This window comes from Seriola aureovittata, chromosome 18, assembly GCF_021018895.1.
Source record: "Seriola aureovittata isolate HTS-2021-v1 ecotype China chromosome 18, ASM2101889v1, whole genome shotgun sequence".
Taxonomy (NCBI): Eukaryota; Metazoa; Chordata; class Actinopteri; order Carangiformes; family Carangidae; genus Seriola; species Seriola aureovittata.
The window spans coordinates 22936940-22951596 of NC_079381.1; the positions used below are offsets into that span (position 1 = coordinate 22936940).

Below are 14657 nucleotides of genomic sequence, written 5' to 3' on the forward strand. Positions count from 1 at the left end.
CGCTCAAAAGTATTGAAATTCCTTCAATCCTTTTGACTGCCGGTCCGATCCGCTAAGCCGTTTTTATTGCTCAGACCTTGTTTCTGCAGCGGGACTAGAGTTGGGGGGGTGGGGGGCAGGACTTATCAGCCATTCCTGTCGTGTTGTTTTTAGTCCTGCAGCGGTGTGATCATTAGACCTGTGCGAAGGTTAAATATTTTCTGATGTAGAGTTTCTCAGGCCAGTGACTTTTCCACACTGTGTATCATTCACAAGTGAACTGAGGTTTCATGCATGTGGACAACAGAGCCCCAAAACATCTATTATCATCCATTTCAGACATGTTTAGGTCAGGATTTCTTTGCACGTGAGAGATATTGAATCTGTATTTTTCAGGTTTTTGAAAAGTCCAGTCCAGATTTGAGATGATCCAAGGACCAGAAAAATAAAAAAATACTCATTGGTAACCACGACAACGATACTTAAAGTCCAGGCAGGATTCATCAAGGGGTGTATACAGATGCTGTATACCTGTTTCAGACACTGCTGCAATATGTTTGACTTTGGTTGTTCTGTGTTCTTTTCTTGCTGTGGTTGAGCAGAGATGGAGGAGCACTTCCAAACATGGACTGTGTAACTTAAAGCAATGTGTACATAATATTTTATATAACTCCTGTAAGGCATTTGAAGAAATCTATGAGGTTAATAAACCTGAGATATATTTCTCTACAGAAAATCTGTCTCTTTGATTCAGCTGTAGAAAAACTCGACTCGACTCGTTTCACATTAACTCATGTGAGAAATGTTTACAGGACATGTGGGTGGATCCTCAAATTCTGTTATCAAAAGGAAGCTGGTTATTATATCTCTGTCAGGACCAAGGCGGCACTTCTCCTGCACAGACTGCACAGATGAAACACTTCACAAATATATCATTATTATTATTAAGAGGAAAACAAACAGGGAAGACACACCACAGATTGATTTTATGACTTCAGGCTGCATTGTGCTGAAGGTGCAGCTCAGTTTATGAGAGTTTCACATTGTCAACAACAATCACGTCAGTATGATCAGTTCATACTGGTTATAAAAATATGTCTACGTTCAGCTATATTAGCTGTCAGCAGTCTGACTTAAGGTCAGGGACACCATTTAAAATGAAAATAAAATCTATGATCAGTGGATTTTCTTACACTTGCATACATCTGGGCAGATTCTGGCTTTTATCCTCTGGTGTTGTCTGACAGCTAGAAGATGGTCCAGATGTGGAAGCAGCATTTGACAATCGTGATGTATATGGGCCAGATTCGGCCCGTGGAACCGGGTGTATAATAGGCCAGAAGAAAACAAGCATGTGGTCCAAGTTTTGTTCTGAGCTAGAATCCTGAAAATAAAATACCAGGAGGGACGTGTTAACTATTACCATATAAATATATATATTACTCTCAAATGAACTGTGTGACCTCCTGGTTTCTTCAGCAGGAAGTGGACACCTTTCAGGTGTTTTAGGTACAAAATAAATCTGGCCCATTCTTGGGACACATGCTTGTTTTCCTATGGCCCATTATACACCCAGTCCCACGGGCCGAATCTGGCCCATATACAGCATAATGGTCAGATGCTACTTCCACATCTGGACTTGTCAGCTGTCAGTCAATACAGGAGGATTATAGCCAGTCCATATACTTCCATATCTGGGCCAGACTCGGGCCATGGACCTTGGCATATAATGGGCCAGAACCTCTAACTGTTTAGCTGCAGCAGAGGAACACGGACTCAAAATGTAGCTTAACTTTACACAGGCTCGCTAAAAAGAAGCTGTGGTATTTTCTTCTTGAATTTTCTTTTACATCAGACTAAGAGATAACTTCACTGCCTGTATGGAGAGTATGAACTTTAACAACTTGCACTTCCTTCAGTCTACATGTGAGTAGACTGTGAATCTTTCCTCAAACCGCACGTTGAGAGTAAATTTACATGAGCTGAATGGAGCTGTAGTCTCTGTAACAGGCTCAGAGTGATGAATGACTTGTTATTATGAAATCTAACAAAGATGGGCGGGAGCTCCTCCTTGTTTTCTAGCGTTTCATTGGCTGTGAGCTCACACCGAGGAGGGGGCGGGGCGATTAAAAACCCCAAAACATTCAGAATCCAGCCCCGTAATGGACGTTGGTCCCGTTTGCCGCGCTTGCGTGTGTGGAGCCAAAATGGCCGCCGCGTAGGTCAGTTGCAGCGTTCGTTTTGTTTGGCTGGCTCACCGCCTCCAGGTGGGCGGGGCCACTGCGGGGAGCTAGAGTCACATGATCCGCGCAGAGCCAGGCTGACCAATTCCAATATGGTGGCCAGCTTGGCAGGTCTACGGTTCCTGTTGATGATATTGTTGTTCTGCGGGATCAGGTACGGCGCCTGCAGCCGGGAAGCTCCGCCGGTCCTGGGGCTGCGACTGGAAGACCCGGCGCGTCTGGTGTGCATGAAGGATCGGATCATCTCGGCGCCAGAAGGAGCCACGTTCAAGCTCCGTCTCTTCGGGACTGATCTGAATGGAAGCTGGCCGTGGGTGGCGTTCGCAGGGGCAGCGGGCGGAGCGGCCGGGGCGGTCGGGGATGCGCCCGACCCGTGCGGGCAGGAGTCCGGCCGGAAGGAGTCCGCTTTCCAGGTGACGGGGGAGTTCGTCCCGGACGAGGAGCACAGCGGGCTGATAACGGTGCAGGTCCGGCAGAGGAACATCTCCGCGGGAGCAGCCGGCGGCGAGCAGACCTACCACCTGTGCGTGCTGAGCGGAGGGAAATGGGCTTCCGTGGGCCCGGACAGACTGCGGATAAACACCGACAAGGGTCTGCCCGCAGAACACATCCCGCCGTGGGGTCTGGCCGCGCTGATAGTGCTGCTGCTGCTGGTGTGCGGGCTGCTGAGGACAGTGAACCTGAGCCTGCTGTGGCTGGACCCGGTGGAGCTCTATGTCCTTCACAGCTGCGGATCCGAGGAGGAGAAACGGGCCGCCAAGCGCCTGGAGCCAATCAGGAGGAGGGGGAACTTCCTGGTAAGTTCTGTCAGCATAGAGAGGACGGGATGAAAATACTGTTCTGCTTCTTGATGCCTCTTTTACCCCCCCCCCCCCCCCCCCCCCCATTGTCTCCAACGCAGACCTGCTCTCTGCTGTTCCTGTGTGCGGTGGGACACTCGGTCCTGGGTGTGCTCCTGTACCGGGCTCTGGGCTCCATCCTCTCCGCGGTCTTCACCAGCGGCTTCCTCATCTTCTTCCTTGCTGAGCTGGCTCCTCACATCCTGTGCTCCGGTTATGGCTTCCAGCTGGCGCCGGCTCTCACCTGGCTGGCCCAGGTTTGTTTGGTGCTCACCTGCCCCCTGTCCTGCCCCCTGGGGCTGATCCTGGACCTGGGTCTGAGGAGGGACATCAGCACCTGTGGGATAAGAGAGAGGGCGATGGAGATGATCCGCACGAGCATCAACGACCCTTACAGGTGAAAACAACACACTCACACACAGACCAGGAAGTAAACATGTTCAGTGCTGAAGTTTGAGACTCTAAAAGTGAAGAGAGTATTCCTTTAGAATAAACCCATAAAACCACAGGTGCACACAGTTCCTCAGGTACACGTGGGTTATTCCAGCCCAGACTGACGCCACGATGCTGGGACCAGGTCTCTGTGGGGACCAGGTCTCTGTGGGGACCAGGTCTCTGTGGGGTCCAGACCAACTGTAGGACTCCTGGTTCTTCTGGTTCTTTGTGACTCTGGTTGTGTGTTTGGACTCGTTGTCCTTCTGCAGAACGAACCTGGGTCTGAATAAGAATCTAAACATCCAAAGTGCCTGAAACTGTTGCACAGTACTGTAAATATTTAAGCTTAAAGTTCAGACAAACTTTCTTTTGTTTTTAATCTAGAGAAAGAAGAATAAAGAAAATACAAACTTAAAAAAGAAGCTGTAGTTGAAACTGGGGACGGTTGCAACACTTTCGGTTGCAGTTTCTCTCAGTTAATTTGGACCAGACCAACCAAACGTTTATATATTAACCGTACACCTGTCTGCTAGATACCTATATACTCTGTAAAGATGATTCGTGTTTGAATGGAAGAATTCATATGTTGAAACTGACCCCAACATATACACTGTTTACAATAATATGACAGTATTATTTATTATGTTGTAATATTTATCAAAGAGCAGTTGCTGTGTGTAGAACATAGAACCTTCCTCGAGTCAACACAGACACAACAGAACAGACGAATATATTATAAGACCGTGTTCTGTTGTGATCCGGCCGCTCAGCTTTGGGACAGTTACAGTAACTTGTTGCAGCCGTTCCCTCCCTGTCAGCTAGACAGAACAACATGTGCTAGCCGCAGACGCCGACCTTGACACGAGCTAACCCGGTCACTGAGGCGGCAACGAAAACAAGGATTCAAACTTAGCAAGTTTAGAATAATTGGTAGAAAACGTCAGGGAAGCTCATGAAGAAGAAACTGTTATCTCTCCAGACTGTTTCTGATCAGAGGAAGACTCCATCTCAACCGCTCGTTGTTGAAACCTCCTACTCACATCCATATGAATGCATATACTTAAAGTCAAACATATATAAGTGTGTACATTTACACCTACTTACACCCACTTGTACAGTTCCACATGTGCAACCAATTCTTCTTTTTACCTTAAAAAAACAAACAAACACTAGAATAGTTTATGAACTAAGAGGAATTCATGTAATCCTGTTGATTTACATGAAATCTGATCTAAAAAAAACAATAATAAATTCATAATATAATATAATGAATCACAATAATCCAGTTCTCAACTGTGGGAATTTATGTTTTTATCCATTTTCTTGCAGTTTAAAAATATATAAAAACAACTGGTTTAGTATATCTGTGGCCTGTTTTGAAAGAGTTCATTGTGAACCATCAGTAATGTGATTTAATACTTATTTTTTAGTTTCAGTTATTTTCAGCTTCATGGCTTTTAAGTAAAAAATAAAAAATCACCTTTAAACCACAAGATTAAAATCAGTCACTGGTTTTAATGTTGTGGCTGATCTGTGTTTATATAAAAGTTCTTACCCAGGTGTGTGTCTCTCCTGCCTGTGTGGGGTGGTGTCATGTGGTGTTGTCTGGTGTTGTTTGTGTCATGTGGTGTTGTGTCGTGTCATGTGATGTGGTGTCGTGTTGTTGTTTGTGTCAGTGAGTTTGTGAAGGAGGAGTTCAGCCGCGGGACGCTGCGCATCAAGACGGTGGAGGACATCCTGACGCCTCTGAAGGACTGCTTCATGCTGCCCAGCTCGGCCGTGCTCGACTTCTCCACCATGTCCGAGATCATGCAGAGCGGATACACCAGGGTGCCCATTTACGAGGAGGAGAGGTTGGCATGGCAACGGGGCCCTTTTTAAAAACTTTGTTTTCATCTTTAGACGAACAAAAGCTGTAGTTTGTTGATGGTAGTTTCACTATTTCCCCAAACTTCAGGAAAAGCAACCAGAGCTCTAAAGCTGAAATGATTAGTTAATTAATCAATTAATTGACAGATCATTAACTGGCAACAATTTTGATAATTTATTAATAATTTTTCAAGCAAAATTCACACTTTTCTGTGACAGTAAATGCAACATATTTTCAAAATAAACAAATAATTAAAAGATGTCAACAATGAGCATTTTTCATCTTTTAGATATTTTATATGCTGAACAATCAATTGATTATTAAAAGAAATGTCAGATGTATTGATAATGAACAAATGATTGGTTACAGCTTCACAGCTGATGGAATAATACTGTCGTACTTGTGTCTTTTTCTTTGTTCACTCACGTGTTCTGGTTTATTCAGGTCCAACATTGTGGAAATCCTGTATGTGAAAGACCTGGCTCTGGTGGACCCGGACGACTGCACCCCCATGACGACTATCACCAAGTTTTACAATCACCCGCTGCACTATGTCTTCAACGACACCAAACTGGACGCCATGCTGGAGGAGTTCAAGAAAGGTGAGCTGTGGACCGCCCTCCTTCGTTGCCATGGAGTCAGTGAGTTAGCTTCGGGCTACAACTTTAGCTCTCTGTTTTAGCCGTTTATCTGTTCACTTTTTCTTCCCCATCAAAACCAAACCGTAGTAGCTATTACCATTCCCTGTTAGCAGCGTACCCATGCGTGTACAGACGACTGTCACTGGATCCATTTGATTCTGAATAAAACTTAAAAACATGATAATTCTCAGGCAAGTTCTGCAGCTGCATGGATCGCTGTTTTTTACCCCCCAATAATTTCTAAGCAGATCTATGAATGTTTATTTGTAATAACATGGCAGGTAATGATATTCCCGGGAAGTGTAGGCGACACCGATTCTAAAATGATGTGTATCGTGTCTGTGAGGTGAGATTTTACTGAGTTATGACTCACAGAAGGAAAGCAATGTTTGACGCAACCAGGACTTTAAGTTTTCAAAATGAAAATCAAACAGAAGTTCATTTAAAGTCAGTGTGGAAACAGAAATCTCAGAACCTGGTCACATAAAACCAAAAGCGATGTTCGTGTCTAGAAGCTACCAGAGGTTTCGATTTCTTTAAAATGAGCTTAAATTTCTGTGATTTGACCTTTGACCCTTTCACTTCTACCAGGCAACTCTCACATGGCCATCGTCCAGAAAGTGAACAACGAGGGGGAGGGGGATCCTTTCTACGAGGTGCTGGGATTGGTCACTTTAGAGGACGTCATCGAGGAGATCATCAAATCAGAGATCCTGGATGAATCCGACGGATACTGTAAGTCTCTGTAAACGCGTTTGTTTCTTCAGCCTCTGGAGCTCTTCGTTAAAACCTCTCACCCTTCGCCTCCTCCTCCCGTAGTGGACAGGAAAGTGAAGCGGCCCCTCCCTCAGCTGGAGATTCCTCTGGAGCCTCGCAGCGTCCACGAGGAGTTCTCTCTGTTCAAGCCTCCCGAAGGAGAACCCAAGATCCGCACCTCGCCGCAGCTGCTGCTGGCGACGCACCGCTTCCTGTCCAGAGGTGTGTGTTGGCGTCTGTGAATGTTTACTCACAGGCCTGTGTGAATGTGACAGGATGGAAAGATTGAGCGAGATTTACCCGAGTAAATTAGTCACAGTTTAACGCAGCAGTGTAATCATTATGTCACTGTTACGTATTATCTGGGTCTTTTAGTGCCAAACATCAAACCTGATTCATCGTTTCGTCGTTTAAATTCAACTTTATTGGACCTGAACTGTGTCGTGTCATTTACGAGCTGCTCACATTTACAAGTTTCAGATTTATCTGTCTTCAACTCCTCAATATCCCCGACACACCAGACGCAGGAGTCATGATAATAATGATAATAACTTAAATATAGCACCTGTAAAAAACTACATTTACAAAGTGCTTTGATAATCGAGGCAGAAGCAATAACGGCAAAAAGCTCGAAGGCGATATAAACAAAAACAGGACAGAGACGAGGTCGAAGACGACATCACATAAAAGCAAGTCTATAAAAATGGGTTTTAAAACGTGGTTTAAAAGAAGTCACTGGTTCTGTCTCTTCTCCTTGGACAGGTTATCAATTTATTTAAATCTGATCACATTATAGATCTTATGTATTTCACACTTCAGCCGACAACATGAGACTCGTCTGACAGCAGAACTGTCTGTTTGAATCCAGATGTTTGACGTGTTAACGTCTGAGAATCAGTTCCACAAAGACGCTGAGGTCAGAGTTACTCGAGGTCGACAGCCTGTGTTTGATGCACCGTGTGTCTGACTGTCTGACCTTTGACCCCTGCAGAGGTGGAGCACTTCAGCCCCGCACGTGTGTCAGAGAGGGTCCTGTTCCACCTGCTCCGTCACCCCAGTGTCAACCAGGAAGTGCACTTTGACCCCGGCAACCGGCTGAGCCCGGCCCACTATCTGTACACCCGCAACCACCCGGTGGACTACTTCATCCTGCTGCTGCAGGTCTGTGACACACACACACACACACACACACACACACACACACACACACACACACACACACACAAGGACTATCCCACAATCATCTTCACAAATCAAATGTAATAAATAGTTTATAACACAACTATTTTATATATCTATATTTATAATATCCAGCTTTAAGCAGATATATGGACATGATTTTTTATTTAACTGTATTTGTCAACAATTTAATTTCTCTATGAAGATATTTTACATTATTACAACTGTGTTTTATTATATTATCGTTCATTAGTTGTTCCACTCGCAGGTGTCCACAGTTACAGATGCTGATAAATACATTAATAAACACACAACAACTACATTTTAATGTGTTATGAACCATTATGTTTTCTAAGGTTACTGGTTATAAAAGATCTTTAAGTTAAGTGTTGCCAAAACGAGACAAAGATCCAGTCAGAGTCCGAACAGACGACACAGCTGCAGTAACCGACACTGACTGGTTTTGTTTCGCAGCTGGGATGAGACGCAGTGAAAACACCATCCGTCCATGAATCTACTGGAGTATCTCTGCTCATCCTGAGCAGAGCCACTGTTTGTTTTCATGACAAGCCTGTTGTTACACCACACACTGACTAGTTGTTGTAATCACAGAGCTGCGGGAGAATCTTTAGCAGCTCAGAGTTCACATTTTCTCCATTTAACAGAAAGAAGGAAACCAGGGAAATAACTATATTAAAATGAGACTAAAGTCTGTTTGTTTGTTTGTTTGTTTGTTTGTCTGTTTGTTTGTTGTCAGGGCCGCGTGGAGGTGGAGATCGGAAAAGAGGGGCTGAAGTTTGAAAATGGCGCGTTTACGTACTACGGTGTTTCTGCGCTAACGCTGCCATCTTCAGGTGAGATCAGGAACTGCAGGAAGACGTGTGCATCACAGTTACAGAAAGAATCCACCCTGTAAAACATTTTACACTGAGATGATGATGATAATGATTAATAACAATAGTAATAATAACAACTTTAATCCTTTTAAAATCACAAGATTACAAATGAAACAAATCTGGAACAAGACAATAAAATAAAGTAAACTCAGGTGAGATGGAGAATCAGGTAAAAACCAAACAGCTGACGTCTCCATTGGATTAGAGTTTGATTATTAGTGATGTGACTGATGATGTCATCATGTGACACTGTTGTAAGTTGGTTCGTTGACAGTGAATCATTGATGACTTTTATTTGGACGTTGACATCTGACTACAGCAACAACTATTGATTATTTTCATCACTGATCAATCGCTGAGTCGATAAATTGTCATAAAATTGTAAAAAAAAAAAATGTCCATCAAAAGATCTCAAATAGCTTTTTCTTGTCAGACCGACCCGACAATATTAAATTTAAACATTAAACAGAGAAAAAGAACAAATTCTTGGATCTGAGAAGCTGCAGTCTCATAATATTTGATACTTTTTGTTTATAAATACATAAATAAATTGAATATCAAAACTTTATTTTCCTTTCACACAGCTTAGTGCAGTTCTAAGTGCTTTACAGATGAATGACGAGATGATAATAATAATAGTAATAATAATAATGATAAGGCAGTAAACTAGCACACAGGAAAACTGATGCACATGAGAAATAAAAATGATTAAAATGTAAAAATAAAACCAATAAAATAGATTTAAAAACTTCAAACAACAACAAAAAAACCCGCAGATCCAAGACGTCACAGTCAAGATTCAGTTTCTGTTAAATATCAGCTGATAAATTGTTCTCAGATTTTTTTAAAACCCCAAACAAATCGATCAGTATCAGCCTGAAAAACCGTCATCAGTCAGACTGTGAAATAAAAACATAGTGTCTGTAACGTTTTCTGTCATGTTTGATCATTTCTGCTGAAGTTTAAACATGAAACACCTGATTATTTCAAGCGCATGATTCCTGTTGAGTGATGTTTCACTCTGCTGTGTTTACAGAACCACATGATGAAGCACAAATGTGGCTATAAAAAGAAACTTGCAGGATTTGCAGATATTGTGCTGACGCGTGTGTGTGTGTGTGTGTGTGTGTGTGTGATGTAACAGTGCACCAGTCTCCAGTGTCGACCCAGCGTCACTCTCCCAGGGATCCCTTTGAGTCAGCAGACGCCACCAGCCCGTCCAGCTATTGTCCCGACTACACCGTCCGAGCTCTCACCGACCTGCAGCTCATACGGGTGTGTACACGTCACACCTGGCAACATAAACATTCATGATATAGCTTCATAATAATCATGTCAATTAATATTATCATTAGATAAACATTACATGAACATTACACTTTTAGTAATTTCACAACAATTAATTGTACAGAGAGCAGCTGTGAACGCCTCTTCAATCAGGTTGTGGGAGCAGTAGTAGTTTTACATCTCCTCTCTCAGGCTTCTCTCTGGAGCTCTAGTAACATCAGGTCGGTGAGCCAATCAGAAGAGAGGAGGCTCTGAGCCTCTCTTCTGATTGGCTGACTGTTTTCTGAGTGATCCAATAAAAATACAGCAGATTTCAGGTAAAAACACTCAGAGAAACCAAATCCTGTAAAGGTTTGGATAGTGGGTCCAGGTGGGCGGGGCTTGGTGACTGCTTTGTTGTGACATCACAAAGTTCCAGAAGTCCTGACGGCTGGTTTTAAGGCTCAGTTTCTTGTGTGTTGCAGGTGACACGTCTCCAGTATTTGAACGCTCTCATGGCGTCTCGTGCCGGCCAGAGTCCAGATCCTCCTGAGATTAAGATCCTGCCCAACAGTCAGACCAAGCTGCTCAACGACAGAAACACCACACAAGGTAGCTTTGCTGTGAATGCCCCCCCCCCCCCCTCACCCCCACCCGTGGATCTCAAAACTAACACTGATGATGATGATGATGAGAAATCTCACTAAAACTCTTTTTACAAAACACCTTTGTAGGATTTTTAGGAATGTGTTTTCCTGTTTTAACTAAAATAATTCTCTCTCTCTTTCTTCTTCCCTCCTTGCCTCCGTGTCACTTCTTCTTCTTCTTCTTTCTCTTCTTCTTCTCTGGTGTCTCCTCCAGAGTTTCCTGTAAACTTTTCATTCTTTGATACCATTGAAAACTACTGTTAGTTTTTTTGTTTGCTTTTGTTTTTTTTTTGCATGAGGTAAATGAAACGCAGCCTGTCTGTGGCATGACAGACAACACACACACACACACACACACACACACACACACACACACACACACTGACCATGTATCAGGACTATTTCTACTCTTCACCTTCTCAACTCAACTCTGTCTCTGTGGATGTTTTTTTTATTTTCATGAGACAAATTTCTTGTCTGGTTTCAGAGTCAGGTGTAGGTGTGTGTGTGTGTGTGTGTGTGTGTGTGTGTGTGTGTGCACGTGTGTGTGTGTGTACGTGAGGCTCTTAAACCTCTAGTCTCTTCTTCCTGTGTCGTTTCCTCCTCTCTGCTGTTTCCTGACATCGTCTCACGACTCTGTGTTGGGTATGTAGACGCTCACAGACGTGACTCCTCCGTCTCTCTGTCATCACCTGCACGTCTGCACCGAGTCACACGGAACTCACAGGTGTTATAAATAACATTAGAGCGACCCGGAGGGGATGAGAGGTGTCCTCAGGCGGCCATATTGGAGGTCCAATATTTTAGACACTATTGCACTATGAAACAACAATCCCTTAAAATAAATGACACACACCAAACACCTAAAACTAAATAAAGGTGTTTGATATTAAACTTAAAATCAAATTAAGCAGATTTTAAATAGTATATAGTTACTTCCCCTTAATTAAGACATTCATATCACATCTTTTAATTATTAATTTAAGGCTTTGGTTTAAGGTTCTGAAATATTTTCAGGTGCTATTTAATTAATTCAGGTGATTTAAGAAAATTAAGTATTCAGGTATTTAACAGGCTTTACATGAGATCTGTGTTAATTAATGGATAAAGTAATGGATTGTAATATATTGAGGTGTTTTCTCAGGTTATTTCCTGTAGAATAAAGTGTATTTAAAGGATGAAACCCCATTAGATTTAGGTACAGCTTTATTTTGTAACTTAAGATGACCTTACTTTTCCACTAAGGTGGAAACTCAGTGGTTCGGCCCAAGTTTGGGATAAATTACTGGATAAATAAATGAATGGATTACAATATATTTTCTTACAGTATGTTTGGATTACATTGTTGTAATTACAGGATGTTATTTAAAGTTTAAGGCCTTTTAAGAAGCTACTTCCTCTTCAACTTTATTGAAAAATTAAGTTATAAATCAAGAAATGGCTTCGTGTTAATTGGTCCATTTAAAACATTTTTTTGCCTCTTAAAAATCCATTTAACTGCAAATTATCCATTAAAATACTTAATGTACAATGAATTAACTCCTTAAAACTATTCATAATAATTAGAAATAGCTTCATTATTCATGCGTAGATAAATGGGATTTTAAGGTAGGTTTCATACTGATGTCTGACTTGAAGCCCGTGAGACTTTTAAATCACAGTTTTTAATCAAACAAACACAGGAAATGGAGCATTTGTCAGGGACTATTTTCAGCGGCGGATTAATCCACATTTTGATGCTCTAGTGAGTATTCGGTGCAGCAGGGCAGTGTGTGTGGGACTCAAAATAAACTACAGTGTGTGTTCAGTCGTCAGGTTTGTTCTTTAAACTTATTGTTGAAGTATTGAAATGAAGACCTCCCGTTCGTCTTTCTGAGGACGCATCACATCCCCTCGAGTCACAGTGACAAGGTGGCACAAAAGTGACGAGAAACAGCCTCTGATAAAAGCACATTTAGTCCTCAAGCCTCAGTAGGGTTGATATTATTCAATAATATATCATATTTCCCACCATATGCAATATTTTTCATAGTATCAACTTTCTTTTTGCAGTTTTGCATATTGCAACAATATCGTTTATCACGATATTTGGGCTGGACTATATCGAGATATTACATTTTGGATATCGCTCATGCCTAGTTCTCAGGCTGGATTTTGAGTTAATTAAGTTATTTGAAATGTTAATGAGATTTTGAGTGAGGTTCTTACTCCCGCAAGAGAACCCAGATGTTCTACCGCAGCTGTTCTTCGTCTCTCTTGTGCCGTCGTTCACGTTCCCAGTCAGTGTCGGTTTAATCCTTCCTCTTTTTTTAAATGTCCTCCATCACCTGTGTGTGTGTGTGTGTGTGTGTATGTGAGTGTGTATATGTGAGTGTTTGCTTGCCATTACCCCTCGCTCACCCCAGCTCTCTCCTCTCATTGGTCGGGTCCCACAGGTGGCAGTAGAGCCCAGGAAAGCTCCACAGAAGAGGAGGCTCATGGGTAGTGCTGTTCCTTCTGCCCGCTGTTAAAACAAACAAACACCTGCTTCAACCTTTTTTAGAGATTTCTTTTTTGTTTGTTTTTTTTTGTTTTATTTTGAAATTGATGAATCATCTATGGCTGGAACGTAGTTTTTGGACACGACTGGAGTGAGAGTGATTTTATTCGTCTTGTTGTGTAGATCCTCTGCTCACACTTCTCACCTCCATCCCCCATTCCTTCATGTGCTTTCCATTACGATTATTATTTTATGTTGTTTTATACACTTTGAACAATGCGTATATTATATATATATATATATATATATATATATATACATTTTATTTTGATTTGGCGGTGCCTTTCTTCCAGGTTTAGCCTTCCATACTGAACGCTACATTGCCATTCCTCACTTTTGTCTGGGTGCCAAAGTGTGTGTGTGTGTGTGTGTGTGTGTGTGTGTGTGTGTGTGTGTGTGTGTGGTGTGTGTGTGTGTGTGTGTGTGTGTGTGTGTGTGTGTGTACTGAAGCATCCGTCCATTTGAGACTCTAAAAACACTCGAGCTGGTTAAAAGCAGATTTGCACATCAGAGTTGTGCACTGTTGATAATATTAATCTACGAGCTGTAAGGTACGTCCGGGCTTCAGACCCTCACGTAACATTTCTGTCAGACAGAGAAAAACAATAAGTTCAGGTTTGATCTTTGAATGGACGATTGCTGGTTTGTACTGTAAATATTCAAGTTAGAGACGTTGAGGTGTGAGGAACTTCCAGATTTGCTCAGGATCTAATGCAGACGGAAAAACTCCTCGCTAACAAAGACACTTTAAAATATTTACAATGATGCTTAAATTAAATTAAGAGAAGTTCAAAATGGCCAAAAGATGAACCTAAGAGTTGTTTTAATTAGAGCGGAAACAATTAGTCAGTAGTCAGAAAATTAAACAGCAACTATTTTCATAATCCATTAATCATTTTTGTTCTTTTTGGAGCAGAAATGCAAAACATTTCCCCGTTTTAGCTTCTCAGTTTTGAGCATATGCTGCTTTTCTTTCGATTGTAAGTAAAATTTACCTGTATATCACTTTCTGTAGACAACAGTCACAAAGGGCTTTCCAGATACAACAAACTAAACAGTAAAGATCAGTGGAAAAACATAAAAAAAAAACCCAATAAAACACATAAGAAAGCACTACACCGGCCCATTAAGTGCTTTACAGAGCCATAAACAATTAGAATCAGTCAACAGGATTAGAAACACACCACACAGAAATATAAACAGTTGATCTTTAAGTGCTTTTTAAATGCATCCACAGAATTAGCAAAACGTTTGTGTGATGATAAACTGACAAAACAGACATTTGAAGGCGTCAGGAAACCATGACGACGCAACTTTTCCTGTTTTTTTCTCACATTTTATGACTCAAATGATTAATGGAGAAAATA

The 14657-nt window shown here is 42.0% G+C and overlaps 1 protein-coding gene across 2 annotated transcripts; it reads left to right on the forward strand.

Annotated features, from left to right (window-relative positions):
- The first annotated feature begins 958 nt into the window (after positions 1-958).
- On the forward strand, positions 959-13689 carry LOC130186483 (metal transporter CNNM3). Of its 2 annotated transcripts, XM_056403647.1 has the most exons (12): positions 959-3019; positions 3124-3458; positions 5173-5349; positions 5811-5968; positions 6599-6742; positions 6827-6985; positions 7755-7924; positions 8700-8796; positions 9983-10113; positions 10590-10716; positions 10966-11050; positions 13187-13689. In XM_056403647.1, the coding sequence occupies exons 1-11, from the start codon at positions 2033-2035 to the stop codon at positions 11013-11015; spliced, it is 2535 nt and encodes an 844-aa protein (XP_056259622.1). In that variant the 5' UTR covers positions 959-2032; the 3' UTR covers positions 11016-11050; positions 13187-13689. The 2 variants fall into 2 exon arrangements, with proteins under 2 accessions (XP_056259622.1, XP_056259621.1); XM_056403646.1 differs by lacking the exon at positions 10966-11050 and having other exon boundaries at positions 960-3019.
- The last annotated feature ends 968 nt before the right edge of the window (positions 13690-14657 follow it).

What these genes read in the sequence shown, in the direction of transcription:
- LOC130186483 (XM_056403647.1), top strand. Translation starts at nt 2,033, where the DNA reads ATGGGCGGGAGCTCCTCCTTGTTTTCTAGCGTTTCATTGGCTGTGAGC. An exon ending in GCTGGAGGAGTTCAAGAAAG is followed by an intron (nt 5,969 to 6,598) that starts GTGAGCTGTGGA and finishes CACTTCTACCAG; the next exon opens with GCAACTCTCACATGGCCATC. An exon ending in ACTTCATCCTGCTGCTGCAG is followed by an intron (nt 7,925 to 8,699) that starts GTCTGTGACACA and finishes GTTTGTTGTCAG; the next exon opens with GGCCGCGTGGAGGTGGAGAT.